General features: G+C 39.9%; 4 protein-coding genes and 1 long non-coding RNA gene across 5 annotated transcripts in view; 3 read left to right on the top strand and 2 right to left on the bottom strand.

Moving 5' to 3' along the window:
- LOC108272388 (piwi-like protein 1) overlaps nucleotides 1-17,538 on the bottom strand; it is a 496,438-nt gene that overhangs the window by 233,801 nt on the left and 245,099 nt on the right. The gene's annotated exons all lie outside the window — the stretch shown is intronic.
- The window catches only part of atg3 (autophagy related 3), a gene marked incomplete in the record, with an annotated part of 729,311 nt that overhangs the window by 646,478 nt on the left and 65,295 nt on the right, over nucleotides 1-17,538 (bottom strand).
- LOC108261391 (E3 ubiquitin-protein ligase UBR2-like) lies at nucleotides 10,002-11,122 on the top strand. Its single transcript, XM_053684525.1, has 4 exons — nucleotides 10,002-10,140; nucleotides 10,526-10,626; nucleotides 10,714-10,783; nucleotides 10,863-11,122. Exons 1-4 carry the CDS (start codon nucleotides 10,061-10,063, stop codon nucleotides 11,002-11,004), a joined length of 393 nt encoding a protein of 130 aa, XP_053540500.1. The 5' UTR covers nucleotides 10,002-10,060; the 3' UTR covers nucleotides 11,005-11,122.
- On the top strand, nucleotides 11,237-12,160 carry LOC128634249 (uncharacterized). Its single transcript, XR_008397579.1, has 3 exons — nucleotides 11,237-11,458; nucleotides 11,949-12,044; nucleotides 12,131-12,160. It is a non-coding gene; the product is annotated as an uncharacterized LOC128634249 (long non-coding RNA).
- LOC124626040 (E3 ubiquitin-protein ligase UBR2-like) lies at nucleotides 13,296-15,153 on the top strand. The gene is made up of 4 exons (XM_053684055.1): nucleotides 13,296-13,336; nucleotides 13,427-13,557; nucleotides 14,669-14,774; nucleotides 14,899-15,153. The coding sequence occupies exons 1-4, from the start codon at nucleotides 13,296-13,298 to the stop codon at nucleotides 14,978-14,980; spliced, it is 360 nt and encodes a 119-aa protein (XP_053540030.1). The 3' UTR covers nucleotides 14,981-15,153.

Genomic DNA, 17,538 nt, shown 5'->3' with positions numbered 1-17,538 from the left:
TCTTTAACATTTTACACTGGGTCAAAAAAAAGTCAAAAAGTCATTATGGACTAGATGGTCTGCATTACGTTACTTCTGTTCAGAAAACACGCTTCGGGGAGTAAATACTAAAGTTCTGTCCCAAATGAAGTACTGTACACTTACACTATGCATTGTGTACTCTACTGTCTGTATACTCAACTGTGTGGATTTTAGAAAGGTAATATCATCTCAAATGTATCACTAGCGATTTTTTTACTAACCGGTAGTATAAGTCACGATGACGCATGACGTCATATGCACACTAGCATTAGCAAACACTCAGAGACACCGACACTGACTTTCTCCAGTTTACTCTCTGTCAGCGTTACTTATTATTCCCAACATGACGTCAGTCTCCATCAGATGGAGAAGAAATCATCACGTGACTGAGGAATAAAATCAGAAATGCAGGGAGCATTTTATATTAAACACCGCGGAGCACAAACTTATGTTTATATCCACTGTGCGTAAGAGGCAGGGGAAACTGGTGCACGCTGCTTTAAAGGTTTAGTTTAATTTAAGTTTATTGTCATTATATGCTGTATCTGTGCGCTTGCAGTGTAAATACTGTTGTTTATTATAGCTGATACAGAGTGTAGCGCGAGTAAGATCTGTAATGTCTAATTCAAACACAAAATTTTATATAATTTATTTTTATAGTATTTATGCATTATTTTCATGGCTGCACAAAAAGCACTGAATTAAACTACAGTCCTAATTAATAATATATATTCTGGTGTGTGTTTGAGTGTGTGTGTGTGTGTGTGTTTGTATTGGGTTCTTTTCTGTTTTGGACAAACACTTGTGTAAAGTTTTAGTCTGAAGTAACACTCAGTTTGTGGATTTTATTTCAAATAAGAAGAAATGGTACTGAAAGTTTGCCCCGCCCCATCCGATTAATCGAAAAAATAATCAGCCAACTGATCGATTATGAAAATAATGGTTAGTTGCAGCCCTAATAATTATTAATGAATGAATCATCCCCACTCCTTCTTCCAAGTGGATTTACCATATATTGTATATGAGTATGGTTCATGTAGACCAGTTTACCTCACAGCTCCATGTTCCCTGATTCGATCCTGAGCTCAGGATACTGTTTATGTGGAACTGCAGTTTCTCCCTGCGTCTGTGCAGGATTCCTCCAGGTTTTCTCCCACCACACATAGACCTACTGGTTGGTGAATCTCCTATGCTATCTTGCCCCAGGGTGTGAATGAGTCTGTGATTCTGTGTCTGTGTGTGTCCATGGTCTCCTGTGATGGACTGATGTAAGATATATTCTTGCCTCTTGCCCATTCATCCTGGATAAACTCTGGATCCTCCTCGACCCTGAGCAGGATGAAGTGGTTACTGATGATAAATAAATGAGCAAAGTTGACAAACTGCATCTGCTTTTTACTTGTATCTACTCTATGGGTCAATATCGTACACTCATATAATTGTCAGATTATTAGAAATCCATGGCTTCAATATGTGAAGGGGAAAATATTGTTAATATAAAATGATATCTAATTCCTTTAATGCAAATAGGTTGAGTACAAAGCCACCTACTAAGCCACTGCAGTGGAACTGCATGATAGAAGTAACAACTTCAAGAGATTACTACACACCTTTGTAAGATGTATTCAATTTCTTGTCTATTTCTGACATGGAACAGCCTTCATTTCTCAAAACAACAATAGACTGATGAGTTTCTGGAGAAAGCTCTTTCTTTCTGGCCATTTTGTGTCTGTAATCAAGCCCACAAATGCTGATGCTCCAGGTTCTCAAGTAGCCCAAAGAAGGCCAGTTGTAAGGCTTTCTTAAACAGCACAATGGTTTTCAGCTGTGCTAACATCATTGCACAAGGGTTTTCTAATGATGAATGAACTTTTTACCATGATAATGTCAGATTAGCTAACACAATGTGCCACAGGAACACTGGAGTTGCTGGTTGGTGAAAATGGGCCTTTCCATGCCTACGTAGATATTCCCTTAAAAATCCAGCTATAATAATGACTGTATTTCTGATCAATGTTATTTTAAAAATTGTGATTTTCATTCAAAAGCAAGGCAATTTCTGAGTGACTCCAAACGTTTGAACTGTAGTGTTGCTAAAGTCATAAAGTTAATGGTAATTCTCTCATGGTGGTGTTCTAGTTATAATATCAGTACAAGCCACTGTATAAGGTGTGCTACTGTAACAAAAGAGGCAGAACATTAGTTTGGTTTGGAAATTACCAGAGGGTTTGATCATTCTAGACAGCATGGCTCAGGTTAATTGTCAGTCATAAAATACAATAAGTGGAGAGGAAAAGTAAAAGGATATAATGGCTGCATGGTTAAATAATGCACTGATGGATTTTCTGTGCATTACAGTGCGTGTTTTTATGAAACATCGTAAGAAGCAGTGGAATAAGGTGGACTGAGAAATATAGAACATTACTTAATAGGTCTAATACTGAATATACAGAGAGTTTTATTTAGTGTACATACATTTTATGAATTCATGCTGGTTTTGTTTTCTCATTTATTTTACTTTTTTTATTCTATGGTATGCTGGTATGGCAAGAAATAAATTATAAATGCTACTTACATTTTAATGGTGTTTTTTAATTGTGTGTGTGTGTTTTAACATAATCGGTTTACAGTGAATTCTATAAAAGATTGTGTATGAATGTGGATTTAAAAATAAACAGCTTTAATCTCTATGGTTACGTGAACACAGTACACTAAGTAAAAATCTCTGCATATGGGTGGACTGAAAATGAGGAGATGGGGGCAGGCTCAAAAATCAGTTCTTTATTTTCCTTCACTATTTCTCTTTCTTCTTTCTTTCTATGTCTCTTTTCAGGAATTTTATTTCACTATGCACATATCTAGACACATGGCTGTCCTGTGTCTGTCCTCTCTCTCCCCCTTTTATCCTGCTCATTGAAACACAGAACACCTGTTACAAAATCCTGCACAGGTGTAGATACTTACCACTCACTTTTCCCCGGCTCCGCCCTCCATTCACAAACCGGTGTTCAACCAAACCCCGCCTCCACAAATAAGTAGTAGGCAACTTCTATATTTCCCAGTCTACCTCATTTCTCTGCTTATTATGATGTTTCATAAAAACACCATTTAATACACATAAAATCCATCAGTCCATCATTTAACCACCAACCCATCATTTAACCATAGGTGTGAGGTGTTTCATGCATCTCTTCCTGTAAATCCCTTCACTTTTCCTTTCTTCACTTACTGTATTTCCAGTCTTTCCCAATTAACCTGAACCATGTTGTCTAGAATTACCAAACCATGTCTGAAAATGATTCAACTATAAACATATGTACATGACAGATTATTAATTACATACACTTTGTTAGTGTTTAGTGGTATTGCCTGTTCATTGATTGAACTTGGGGTAGCCTTCCACAAGCTTCTCATGATTTGCTGTAATTTGTGCTCATTCCTCCAGACAGAACTGTTTTGAGGGCCTCATTGCTCAGACATGCTTTTTCACTTCAGTCCACAAATTTTCTTTGGGAGTCAGGTCAGGGTGTTTTTGATGGCCACTCAAGTATATCTACTTTGTTGTCTTTAAGCCATTTTGTTACAACTGTGGAGGTGTGCTTAGGAGCATTGCCTTGCTTTACATTTTATTTTTTTACCAATAACCTGTGTTCAATTCCCCTTACTAGCCCTACTAGGCCAAAACCAGTGTGCACTTGCAGCATGAGGAGACAAGTGTGTAGTAGGGTGTTGTTTTTTTAAACTACTATATTTTCTATAGTTGCTATCTAAAATGACCTTTAATATAGAGGAGGTGGACTATGGGGAGGTGCAATACCAGTACCCTGATACTAACATAACATAGAGGTTCTCTTTTTTTTGGTGTACAGACAATGCTAATGTTTCCTCTTCGTTACTTGACAAAGTTATTATTTTAGCTGTCGAACACAGTATACTGGAAAAATGAAAGAATGAATACTGATGTTATTTTATTTCAACTCCAATATACTGTGGTAAAAATATATATTTTTAAAAACAATAACTTTGCCAATGTCCAAATATTTATGAACCTGACTGTATCTGCTGGGTCTGCAAAAATAATATAATTAATAAAATAAAAATAAAATAAAAAACAGCTTGAATGGTCATTGTGCATGTTTTTTCTAGTCCAGTCAACTTTTCTGATTTGTATGGAATTAATGAATTAATTTTATTATTGATATTATCATGTTTTTTTCATACATCTTGCAGTGTGCTCTTGGACACATTAGTGATGGAACCTGGAGTCACTGGGTGTTTCGGGTCTTTAATCCTAAGACTCCCTGGACCTGGCCTGTGTCCAATTTTCTGATCACCCTCCAGAGCCTTCTTGAAGCTCTCTCAGCAGCCTCTGTGGTGTTCCTGATAGTTCTTTTCATTTGTTGTCCTGTGATGTTAAGATGCTTTAAGGTGTGGTAGAGAGACAGGCTGGAAAAGCCTCTCCAGCACACAACGGGATCCTCATAATAATAATAATAATAATAATAATAATAATAACAACTATCATAGCACTGTGTGCATGGAGTTTGCATGCTCTCTCCATGCTTCGGGGGTTTCCTTCAGGTAATCTGGTTTCCTCCCCAATTCAAAGATGTGTTGTAGGATGATTGGCATTTCCAAATGATCCGTAGTGTGTGAATGTGTGTGAGTGTGTGTGCAATTGTGCCCTGCAACAGGTTGGCACCCTATCCAGGGCTGTTCCCTGTCTTGTGCCCCAAGTCCCCTGGGATAGGCTCCACGCTCCCCCACGACCCTGTGTAGGATACGCGGTACGGAAAATGGATGGCTGGATGGATGGATGTCCCAAATCAATGTCACTGCTACAGCAAAATCATAGAACTTTGGGGAAATTAAACTTATGGCAGAAAATTCTACTGAGCTTCGTGCCACTGCAACATTATTTTTTAAAAACTTATGGCTCAATACTAAACCTACCAAAAGTTTCTCACTCCCATTTTCTGTCTGCCAGATCATTTAATAAATAAGCTAAAAATCTACAACAGAAATAGAAAGCAAAGTTAAAACCAACAATTTCTTTTCAAAGGTTATATAAACATCTCAAAATATACTGTACCTCTGTTAAACATTTCACAATAATCAGTAGGAATAAGTGAAACTAAATCTTATACAAACTGTACATGAACATGGTCAGAAAGATTCCAACAGGAATTTGAAATGTGAACCTTCGATTAAAACTGGAGTACGTGAGTGAGGGGTGCGCTGCTGTTAAGGTATAAAGTTAGCATGTTTCCATAACTCCATGCCTGACTAGCACCCCAGCCTCGGTGCACTTTGTCGATGCAGCCACCTCTTTCTCACACTGAGTGACGAACTGTTCGTAGTGGTAAAGGCCTTTCCAGCTTTCAATGACATGGTGCTGCTGCACTCTGCTGCCTTTAACTACACCAGTCATGGTATCCTGGGGAATGATCATCACACTTCCTGGAAGCTCCATGAGGGATATGTGCCTGCCTGTACTCGTGGGAAAGAATGTTGTGTTGAGTAAGGTGTTTACTGTGGAGAACACATTACAGAACATGTTTTAAAACAACACATTTTGGATGTCAGCTTTAGACCTCATTACTCTGAAATTCCACGAAATGCAAAGTAGCAAGATTCAATATCAGTCCTTACAGGATTTCCAGTTTTTTTCAGATTTTTGCAGCCATAAATGCGTGATCTCTGGCTTTTTTCATAATGTGTGATGCAACTTACAAAGTTTATTGTACTTTTTTTGTGGAAAACTACTTGAATTGGTGAAATTTGTAATTGCATGAAATAGTTTTGCACGGTCTTTCACAGTGATGTTTGTTGGAAATCAGAGTCAGATTTATTGTCAAGTACAGTGGGTTTACGTGTACAAGGAGTTTGTCTTGGTGTACTGGTGCTTAACAATAACAGTACATACAAGAAATAATACAATATTAATAAGAAAGAGTTAGGAAGTTATGTTTTGGAAGGTTTAGGAAAATAAAAATAAAGACATTAACTGTATATTAGTGCAGTATGTGTTGTACACAGCAGTCTGACATGTGTGTGTGTTAATGTAACGCATATGAAACAACAATGTGGGGTTGTTCATTAATGTGATGTGTAAATGTCCATGGAGGCGGATAAGAGACCTCAGTGTTGTTAATGAGGCCACTTGTCGATGGGAAGAAACTGTTTTTGTGGGGTGAGGTTTTTGGACTTGATGGACCGCAGCTTCCTGCCAGAGGGGAGTGCCTGGAAAAGTTTGTGTCCAGCGTGAGAGGGGTCAGCCATAATCGTGACTGCCCACTTCAGGGTCCTGTACAGGTAATGAAGGGGTGGCAGATTGCAGCCAATCACCTTCTCAGCAGAGCAAATGACATGCTGCAGTCTGTCCTTGTCCTTGGCAGTGGCAGCAGTGTACTAGATGACCTCAACAGGAGGTGAGTATGGACTCACCATACTCATGATGGAGGTGTAGAAGTGCACCATAATTGTCTTTGGTAGGTTGAACTTCAGCTGCCACAGGTAGTACACCCTCTGATTTTTTTAATCAGAGGCCTGATGTTCAGCTCCCACTTGAGCATGTTTGCCATGCACCTTGAGGGTTGTGGGTTCGAATATCACCTCCGCTTGTATGTCCTCCCCATGCTTTGAGGGTTTACTCCCATGTTGTAGTGTAGGCTGATTGGCATTCCCAAATATTCCGTTGTGTATGTATGATTGTGCCCTGCACTGGGTTGCCCCTCATCCAGGGTGTCCTATGCCCCAAGTTCCCTGGGATAGTCTGCAGTCTCCTTGTGACCCTGTGTAGGATAAGTGGCACAGAAAATGGATGGATGGAATCTAATCTTACAACCTGAAGAAAAATTTAATGAGTCCAACATAACTGAAAGACAATACACAATCACTGACAGACAATGCCTCCCTCTATTGGTTAATAACAGTAACATACAAAAATCTTGGTTGTTAAGTTTACATTAAGGTTTTTTGTTTGTTTGTTTGTAAGTGATTTTCAGTAAAGTCTAAAATTCACAAGTGTTCTGTATTCTTTAATACACCTCACACAACACTTTAGCTTGTTGACAAGTTATTGACAAATATTCCAGTACTTCACAAAACTGTAGTATATTATTTTCATTGTCAAACAGGTTCTTTTTTGTTTTTTAGAGCAGGACACATCCATCCATTTTTCCTACACAGAGTCAAGACTCTCAGGGGACTCAGGGCACAAGGTGGGGGGACACCCAGAACAGGGTGCCAACCCATCGCAGGGCACAATTGCACACATGGCAATTTTTTAGAGATGCCAATCAGCCTACAACGCAAGGGCCCCAAAATGCTGCATAAACTTATAGTTAAGAACGTTTTATTTTTACTTTTGGCTAATTAATTATGTTTTTTCTAAAAATGCCATCAGGATGCTTACTTCATGAGTGGCGTGTTGTGGACCGGGTGTGGTGGTCCGCTCAGGGCCAGAAAGTCCAGGGCCACTTTTAGGCCCCATACACGCCTGATTATTGCTGTTAACGCTAAATAACAAGCTGAAATTTTAAATATTGATGTTAAAACACTGAAATGAGGGCCCCATCCCTATATTTTGTCTAGGGTCACAAAATCACTAAATCCGTCCCTGTGCTAACCACTACACCACCATATAGGACACAAGTTTTATTTTATACATTTAAAAAATATATCTTTTATTTAAAAAATATATATTTTTTGTATGAGTTGCATTTTAAAGCCATAATATTTGTGATTTTATGTGAAACTATTATAAACAGGTGTCACTCAAGTGAATTAAATGATGTAGATAATGACTGAATCCTACTATATGGACGATGCGTGAGTGCACAGCTGCTGCACCTCCCTGTGAAGGAACAGGGCACTGTCACAAGGAGCTCAGACTTTGAGCAACTTTCTATTCCACTGACATATTAACCATTACCCTTTAAAGTGTTGAAGAGCTTAAATCTACGTGTGTGTGTGTGTGTGTGTGTGTGTGTGTGTGTGTGTGTGTGTGTGTGTGTGTGTGTGTGTGTGTGTGTGTGTGTGTGTGTGTGTGTGTGTGTGTGTGTGTGTGTGTTGCAGACTGTGTGGGACAAAGACAAAGCAGAGAGAAAAAGGAAAGCTGAACTGTGCTGGAAAAAGACCATGGCTCAAACATTAGAGAGCCAGAGTCATTTTATCAGTAAGTACATAGATCTGCTCACGCAGGATTCAGAGGATCTGGATGCCTCAGCCTCTACATCAGCAGAGCATAGGTACCTAAGCATGCTCGTAGTGACGCAGTGTTCTTAATAAGTCAACTTGTATTGTATTCTCAATATCCAGTCAGTACATTTATGTCAGTAAATGCATGCATCAACACTTCCTTGACTTTGCTGAGCAGTTGTCTGTTGTTTGTCCTAAAAGTTCTTGCATATAATGGTGGTCTTCACATAACATAAGTAAATTCCCATCCTTAAACTCTTTATCTTGCATATTCATTTAGAGCATTTTCTGTTGGGGTAAATGAGTCGAGAGGATCCTAGGCCATTTTTAGCAATTTCCTGGTGATTAAAAAAAGATGAACCCATTTATTCAACACTGATTATTTTAACAAATTCAGAGGTACCTTAACATAAAATTAAGGTTATAGTGAACTTGTAACCATCCGTCTCTGCTTGGTACAGCCCCAGTTCATGTGACAGTGCTCTGGTGTGTGTGGGACCTCGTCGTTGGCGTGCCAGAGGAGGAGAGAGGAGGCAGATGGAGATGCGTATCCTGTGTCACGAAGCGCAGGAGATCCTACCTGATGGCGCCGCCATGGTGCTCGCTGCCTTTGTCCAACGCTCTACGGTCATGTCCAAGATCCGCAAAAGACCCCCTCACAGTCCAGGTAAGGTTATGGTTTACAGTGTGCAAGTCAAGTAAGTGGATAGGTTTGAGTAGCCAGTGTGCTTATTTCTGGAGGATTCATGTGCGTTACAGAGAGCTATGATCGCCTCTTCATGCACCCTGACCTGTCCTTTGGTACCCATACCGGCAGCTGTGGCCACATCATGCACTTTCACTGCTGGCAGAGGTGAGGAGTTGGGCAAAATGTTACTTATAGACAGCCTTCTACTTAATCCCAAATAAAAAGTTTTGCTGCTTTCAAATGTTTGTGGATATAGGCAATAGATCAGCAGCTAACAGTAAATAGTTTGTCTAGAAAATAATATGACCTCTATTTATATGAGCAATCACAATATATTAGCTAATATTAATCAATCAGTCGGGAGGTTTTGTGAGTGAAAAGTCAAAAACCTAATCTGTGATGTACAGGAAAGTCTTCATGGATGTGTGGTGATCGATAAGATGTAGATAGAAATTGGATGTGTTTGGCTTAAATATGCAATCTGCAGATTTTTTTTTTTGACCCAATACAGTGAGCTGATCATCGACACAAAGCATGAAACAAAGCTTGCTATGTGCACTTGACTATTTTTCACTGTCTTAGATCAAGCCAGTGTTACTTTCAAAGTCTGTAAACTTATTGCGCCTCATGGGGAAGCAAAGAACGTTAACCTGATCTGACCTTAGGAGTAAGTGCAGTGAGTATCAAAAGCTAAAGAAATCAGGTGATGGAACTTGTTACGCTTGGTAATCAGCAATGCTCGGTTGTTGAGGACGTCAGATTCTGCCGTGTGCTGTGTGCTTCCCTATCAAAAATACTTTTCATATGTTCCCGTTCTTCAATGGAGGGGAGTGCTGTCCAACAGTTTACACTCCTGAAGAATGTTACCTCGGAGAGCTTTACAAGCAGTATATGGTGTTCCCACATCAATCCTACATCCATGTCAAGCTTAACAGCTCAGTGGATCAGTTTGCTTGTCACTGCTTAATAGATCTGACCAGTTCGGTCATTTCTGTGATTGCATGGTACATATAAAGCTCATGGAAATTTGACAGGTTGACAAGTAATGGTCTCTTAATCTTGTAGTTATTTTCTCTTACAGATACTTTGAGACACTCCAGAGTCAGGATGCGCAGTGGCTGCATGAGCAATCCAGTTACGATGTAGAGAATGGGGAGTACTTGTGTCCACTCTGTAAGTGTCGCAGTAACACTCATTCCTCTCCTGCCCCTCACTGAGACCACCTGCAGGTACTCGCATACAAACTTGTGGTTGTGATTATTCTAAGTGGAGTTGCTCTGAATCCGGACCGCTTAATATTTTAACCATTGCATTGGCGAATTAGTGGTAGTGGCTCTGTAACCAATGCAAACTTGCCTATGAAATGCCATGGAAGGGTACAGAATGACACTGTAACAGTGCATACCCCATTCCATTATTCCTCTTATTTATTTATATATTTTATAGCAAGGGAATTGATATCATCTTTAGCTGAATTGCATGTCTTGCCATGTTGAGATCAGCGTATAGAGTTTTTAGTCACACTGTCCCAGTTTATTACAGTAAATTTGCCAGTTGTCCCATTGAGTTTGACATTTTCTCTGGTTAAATAGTAAAATGCATGCATGTTTGTAGTTACAGCAATAGTGAGCAGCCAGGTTTGGCTCATTGGCTGAATACAACGTGCCAGCAGATCAGAGCCTTGCACTCTGCTCATAAGAGAGCCAAGCCAACAAGTGAGTCTCATCATATATAGTGTGTGTGCTCCTTATTTGTGTGTGTATGCGTGCACATGCAGTCATATTGTGGTGTTTGTCTTTTAGATGCTGGTGAGACAGAGACTGTGGAGGACTCTCCTCCTCCTGAGAGTTTCAGGCTGGACCACACACCAGTGTAAGCATACCCACGGTTTCCTTTCACAACTGCGTATCTGAGCGTGTCTTTAACACTGATCTGTGATGTGTTTTGATAGCAACCCTTATTCAAGCTCCATAAGGGAGATGCTGATGACATTTGGGACCGCAACTTACAAAGTTGGCCTTAAGGTGCACCCTAATGAGCAGGACCCCCGTGTGCCTATCATGTGCTGGGGCAGCTGTTCTTACACCATGTAGACAGGTATGACAACCCAACTTATTGTCATATCTCAGCCCAGCCAGGACTCGGTTTCCCGAGAAGCAACACCCACTTCTAACATGGCCACTGAGGACTACACTTCCCACACACGCATGCGCTCACCTCCCTGGAGTTCTGATCTCACACACCTGCAGCCAATCACCTTGTCCACTCTCCACGGCTTATTAAGAGACTTTGGATCAGAGACACTTTGTGAAGTAAACATTCAGCAGACTAGTTTCTCTGTCGTTCTCCAAGCGTTACCTACCGTGTTTATTCCATAAGTGACTTTGGCCTTTGCTTACGTCCCCGACCACGATTTCTGTCTTGCCCCGTTTGTTTTGTTTGCATGATCACCTGACCCTCGCTTGCTTCTTGACTATGGACTGTGCTCACAGCTCTGGATTATTCTGCCTGAACCTGCCGCTCGCTTCTGCTTCTGTATTCCCCACGGTACATGACACTTATCATGCCAGAATGAATTCTTCTTTCGAGGGATGTGTGATGATGTAATAAATTCTGTATCAGAGGTATTGTTAGTGCTGTTAAAATACTCCACTAAGCACTGTTTGCTTGCAGGATGTAGTAGTTAATTGTACACTAAAATAAATTCTTCCGATGATTTGATTTGCTTTTCACTTGTAATTCTAAATATAAAAGCATATATATAACTGTGTATATATAAATGAAAATAGACTGCATCTGTCAAATCATCTCTCAAGCTTCTGAGCATCATTCGCACTCTAAAGATATCTAGAAGATTGCTCAGTTATGTTCGGGGTTAATTTTGGTAGCATTACTAAATATTCTGAATCACAAATATCTGCAGGTATTATGTTATCCTTCCTCAGTTCTAATTCCTTCTATATCCTGTGATATTTATCCATATTTTGTATCCTGAATAATAAAAAATAGAAGTGTCATAAAATGTGCCCTTTTTTAGGAGACTATTTGAGTTCCCTGGCTCGGTTTGGCTCTGCATGCTGGACTGTCTCCTCTCACTCCTCTGTGCAAAATCACTTCATGCGACTGTTGGCAGGTATATTTATTTCATTATTTATTTTTCTCTCACTTGTAGTTTTTTAGTTCTTTAACTCTCTGTGTCTGTGCGCGTGCTCCGTGCAGCACTTGTTCTTGATCCCCAAGTGGAAAGTTTTCCCTGCATTCTGGATGTGGACATGTTCCACTTATTGGTCAGCTGACAAGCTTGTTAAATGATACTTTAGACACTATTAAACGTATATTCGTATCAGATTAAAGTATCATTGTCGTCCAGAATCTAAACCTGTCTATCTAACAGGTCAGTGTCTGTGGTTTCTTTGGCTGTAGTCTCTGCATCATGTTTTGTGTTTGTATGTCGGGGGAGTCTGGTGCTGTCCTATTCAGCATTGCACTGCTTAGACTCCTCAGGGCTTAGTGCGGATACTGCACACCTGCATCTCTTCCACTTGGTCATTGTTGCTCACCTGGTCCAGATCCTCCTCACCTCTGTGCCAGGTTAGAGCATATTCTACTTAGAGCAAGTACAACTTAACAATAGAAGGTGATCTGTGTTATGTTGTCATTTGTGTGTGTTTATTAACCCTCGTTCTTACAAATGAGTAATAACGTGTTTGTCAGTATGAATGTTCTTTTGGGATGTTTTTATTGAGTGTGCTGTCAGGCACAGTTGTGTGGGAGTCAATAATGGGGCTGTCAAAGTAATTCACTGCAGCCAACACCGTTAGATTTGTGTAGGGATTTTTTATTGGAGGATTTGAACACAATTTTTTAAAAAGTGCTTAAATTTAATCCTAAAGAAATGTTTCTATACATGCTGCAGTACACGTGGCTTTTTTTAAAACTTTTTTTTTTTTTATACTGTTTCAGTATTTAGTAGACTGTTTTGTGAACAGCAATGGTTTTGTGTCTGAGTTTGGAGTTTTGTTTTGAGTTTTGCCAAAACTTACTGCTTATTAGAGATGCCGAGCATCCAACCAGGAACATGATTTTGGTTCAGAAATATTCATTAATGGTGTCCAAAAAGTTGCCCAAACCTGTAGGTCATTAGCTTATTATTATTATTATTATTATTATTATTATTATTATTATTATTATTTATTAACAACACGTTAATTGGACAGCCCTCGTTAACATTGGTGGTGTGTCCACAGAGGAGCTGACCATGGAGCAGGAGCGTGAAGGAGTGGAGCGGGAGCAGGAAGAGAGTGTCTGTCTTCAGTAACACATTAAGGACTCATGTAGGCTGGTGAGACAGCAAAATTATTATTCGTAGTAGTACATCAATCCCATGAGTGCTCTCACACCCATTCATCAAAAACTCCTTTGTGAGCCTGGGAAAATTATTGTTTTGACTTCAGTCACAGAGCTTTCATTTACAGTGCTGTAGAAATGATCTTAACACGTGCATGTGTGTCTTAGTAGCCTGCGTGAGACTAGTTCAGGTTGGCATCTCTGGCGTTGTGTAAAGGCAGGCATCCTGCCCTTCCTCAGAGGAGCCGCACTGTTCTTCCACCATCTCACTGGAGTTCCCATTCCGCCTGAGCTCAAGGGTATGTGCTTCATTTGCCCCCACCCTTCCCTCCCCATCACAAACTCACTTAGCTACATTTGACCCATGGGTTCCACCACATGTTATCTGATTGAAAGTTGACCTGACCGTACACCTCTACAACTGACGTTAATTTAAATGAAGAGATTTACCATTTAATTTGTGAGGTGATTTATCAGATTGGCCACAAAGCTGAGTTCTCATATCTAACCTGTTAAATGATTGAAACACAGTTCTGCCAAAACATGGAAACCTTGATCACTTGAACTTCACATGTACAGTGCATCCAAAAAGTAGTGACAGCGCTTCACGTTTTCCACATTTTGTTGTTACAGCCTTATTCCAAAATGGATTAAATTCATTATTTTCCTCAAAATTGTATACAATACCCCATAAACACAACATGAAAGAGTTCCCCTTTAAGCAGCGCGCTGTGGGGCTTTAATCATACAGTTAAATGTAAGCTCTCTGCTCATGGAAGTCTGTCATACAGTTAAATGTAAGCTCTCTGCTCATGGTCAGTGTTAATTGTAAAATAAACAAGCATAAAACATTTATTTTTAAATATCTTAAACAATAGAGCCCTAATTAAAAGTGGATTAACACAAGCATGATCCATATTAGGAAAAAGGCTAATAGCTTTCTAAGGAAATAGATTTATCAGAAATCTGAAAATGGCTGTGCACTGATGCTCCCCATCCAACCTGATGGAGCTTGAGAGGTCCTGCAAAGAAGAATGGGAGAAACTGTCCAAAAATAGGTGTGCCAAGCTTATAGCATCATTCTCGAAAAGACGAAGCTGTAATTGGTGCCAAAGGTGCTTCAAAGTATTGAGCAAAGGCTGTGAATACTTATGAACATGTGCTTTTTTTTGTTGTTTTTTTTATTTTTCATAAATTTCACTCATTAAGATTTCCAACTTTTCACGTTGTCATTATGGTGTATTGTCTGTAGAATTTTGAAGAAAATAATGAATTTAATCCATGTGGTAATACGGGTGTAACATAACAATGTGGAAAAAGCGAAGTGCTCCGAATACTTTCCGGATGCACTGTATATAGTATATTGTATGTAGTGAAACTGATTTTGTTCTCTCCCTGTCTCCTATCTAGCTGTAGGTGCTGGGGAATTGGGAAGTGCTGTGTGCATATGTCTGCCTCCTAACCTGCTCCAGCTCTATTATAATCACCAGGAGCTTCTGGATCCCCTGCTTCAGAGGTGAGAAACTTCATAACTGAGCTGAGAAATGACAGGTTTTCTGTGAATGCTGATGATGCCATATAATGTGTACACATCATTGATTTTGTTTTGTAATGGGTTGTGTTGTCCATTTGTCCTGCAGGTGGTGCTCACATCCAGGCATGCAACAATGTCTCCAGTCACCTGAAACCCTTAAGGTGATCATTCTTTGTTCTTATCTATAGCCTTCTGAACTTTGCTTTGAAATGGTGGTTTTAACTCTCACCTGTTCAATCAGCTTAAAAAAAAACAGTTTTGCCCCGGAGGGCAGGGCATTTCCTACAAACTGAAACTGACTTTTCACCAAAGAACTGCTGCATCTCATCCTTCTGCTACTAAAAGAAAGCAGTTTTTAGTGTGAAATATGAGCTCATTAGGTTTAAAACCATCCTGATCACAAAAACATCTCAGAATGAGAATCACACTCAATGACAAACCAGCGGAAAGCATCGAGTGATCAACTTTACACCAAACATAATGGGGAGTTTCATATTTTTAATATTAAACATTTAAATATTTGGATATTTTGACATTTTGAATGGTTGTATTTTGTCTCTTCATTATTAAACAAACATACATTGTGTTTCAAACATGCAGTTTGGTGTCTTATTCACTGCATGACTTTTTATTACGTAATAGCAAATTCATGATCTTGTTTTTGGTTTAGAAGTTTCCAAATTCTGATGTCACCCTGGTAACTCTGCTGTTCAACCGACCTTCTCCCTCTTTCTTGTTCATGTTTTTTTGCCTGGTGATTTGGATGTGTTTGCCACCTACACCTATCTGCAACTGGCCTTTGCAGGTGAGGCAAACAGGATATCCAGTACACTACAGAAACCACGGACAGTGAAGCTCTTTGGCTGTTGACGATGGTCTGCTGATGAGAAACGCACATACTTAAACTTTTGTTCACCACAGTTGAATTGCACAACGCGGCATTGGTGGTATAGTGGTGAGCATAGGTGTCTTCCAAGCAGCTGACCCGGGCTTGATACCTGGCCCATGCACGGATTGAAACCGGTAGCTACTTGCGGTACTTTATGGTAGTTGGCACAGAATGAAGGAATCACCTACCTGAAAATAAATTGGTCAACAGAATGTGCCATAGGCTTCTCTGCAGGCCTCCTAGAACTCTTCCTGCTTCCCACTTGTACTGATAGTGGTTCTTTGCTGTTTAACACATCATTATCCATCAGGGCACGACCTGTGAACAGGGGCGAAAATGTAAGAAGATGCGGTTTGTACGTGTATGTCTTTTGTTAGCGACAAGCTTGCATGCAAACTGTGATGAGAGGTGTACATTTTCCACAATCAGCCATCTATATAGTCAATGTTTTATATTTAATAAGCAATTATGTCTATATGCTGATTGGTCTTAAGCAGCGTTGTCCAATCTTCAGGTTTTAGTTCCAATCTAGCAGGAGCCACACCTGATTCCAACTGTCTGATCTGCTGATCTTGGCTTTCAATAGACTAAAGTGTGGCTTCTGCTTGGTTAGAATGAAAACCTGCAACCACACCGGCCCGTTCTGGATAAGACTGGACAACCCTGATCTAAAGCGAATAACCACTAAGGTAAGTGCCACTTTGTGAGTTCTGAATCTGTCATGCTGACTCGACGTCGCTCGATGAACAGGGAAGGAACTGGTAGATGAGATGTTGTGTATATAAAATATACATGAAAAACACAAGGGAGACCTAGTATGAGTAATATGTAATTTTATTGAGAATTCACTGGGCTGACGTTCACCTAAGACACAACACACACAGATAAGTAAGGCGCAATCCATGCATGTATTTGATTAAGTGCGGCAGGCCTCAGAGCGTGGGTGAACGGTCAACCAAGAGACACACACACAGGCCTATGCCACCACGCACACACATACAGAAGTAAAACAGATCATTATAAGAATAATAAAAGGAGTATTAGGATATTATGAGGATAATGTAAGGATTATAAGAATATTATAATGATATTGTGAAGTATGGAGTACAGAAAAGGGGGTAAAATACTTGCAAGCAGTATAACCAGATATAAAACAGAAATGTAGAGCAAATATGAAAAGAAAAAAGCATTATAAAACAGAAATGCAGAAAAATGTGAAAGAAACTTACTCATAATGCACTTGAAGGTGTGGAGGATTCTTTTCTCATGAGAAAAAGTCAGGAGTAACACAGACGAAGGCCTTAATTTTAAGAGAGAACCAAGACGGGCCGTTTATAAGGGTAGTTGAGGCAAGTTGCACCTGTGAGATGACCGTTGATGGGAACAGCCAACCCCGTGAGACCAAGGTCTCTCCAAAATGTTGAGTCTCGTACCTATTGGTATTATGGGAAGGCTCTTTCGAAAACCTAATGGTGTTCGGGGAGGGCTCTTTCTAAAACATATTGATGTCTGGGTCATCCTGACCCTAAGAAAACTGTATAAATAGAAGAGCTTCAGCTCTGTTTTTTTTAGATCGCATTTTGGGACGTCTCAAACTGTGTGGATCTCGTGTGGTGGAATGGAACGAATAAACCTGGACCCTTGCTTCTTCTCTCTCACTCTTTCTCCAATTGAATATGTGAGTATCTGTTTCTATGTTAAGTGTCTTCAGGTAATAGGCAAAATTTGGACCTTCCCACTGTTGACAAATGGCAATTTCAAGTTGAGGGTGCGTTTTCTTTGCGTTTTCCCGCTTGGAGGTGGGGAATTACAAGCTGCAACCTCGAGTCAAGCGCATCATTACTCTTGTCTTCTTGA

The sequence above is a fragment of the Ictalurus punctatus genome, chromosome 12, assembly GCF_001660625.3.
Source record: "Ictalurus punctatus breed USDA103 chromosome 12, Coco_2.0, whole genome shotgun sequence".
NCBI lineage: Eukaryota > Metazoa > Chordata > Actinopteri > Siluriformes > Ictaluridae > Ictalurus > Ictalurus punctatus.
The sequence above is the reverse complement of the archived record's forward strand: the minus strand, read 5'-3'. Positions and strand labels throughout refer to the sequence as shown.

What these genes read in the sequence shown, in the direction of transcription:
- LOC108261391 (XM_053684525.1), top strand. Translation starts at nt 10,061, where the DNA reads ATGGGGAGTACTTGTGTCCACTCTGTAAGTGTCGCAGTAACACTCATT. An exon ending in TAAGAGAGCCAAGCCAACAA is followed by an intron (nt 10,627 to 10,713) that starts GTGAGTCTCATC and finishes TTTGTCTTTTAG; the next exon opens with ATGCTGGTGAGACAGAGACT. An exon ending in AGGCTGGACCACACACCAGT is followed by an intron (nt 10,784 to 10,862) that starts GTAAGCATACCC and finishes GTGTTTTGATAG; the next exon opens with CAACCCTTATTCAAGCTCCA.
- LOC124626040 (XM_053684055.1), top strand. Translation starts at nt 13,296, where the DNA reads ATGAGTGCTCTCACACCCATTCATCAAAAACTCCTTTGTGA. An exon ending in CATCAAAAACTCCTTTGTGA is followed by an intron (nt 13,337 to 13,426) that starts GCCTGGGAAAAT and finishes TGTGTGTCTTAG; the next exon opens with TAGCCTGCGTGAGACTAGTT. An exon ending in CATTCCGCCTGAGCTCAAGG is followed by an intron (nt 13,558 to 14,668) that starts GTATGTGCTTCA and finishes TCTCCTATCTAG; the next exon opens with CTGTAGGTGCTGGGGAATTG.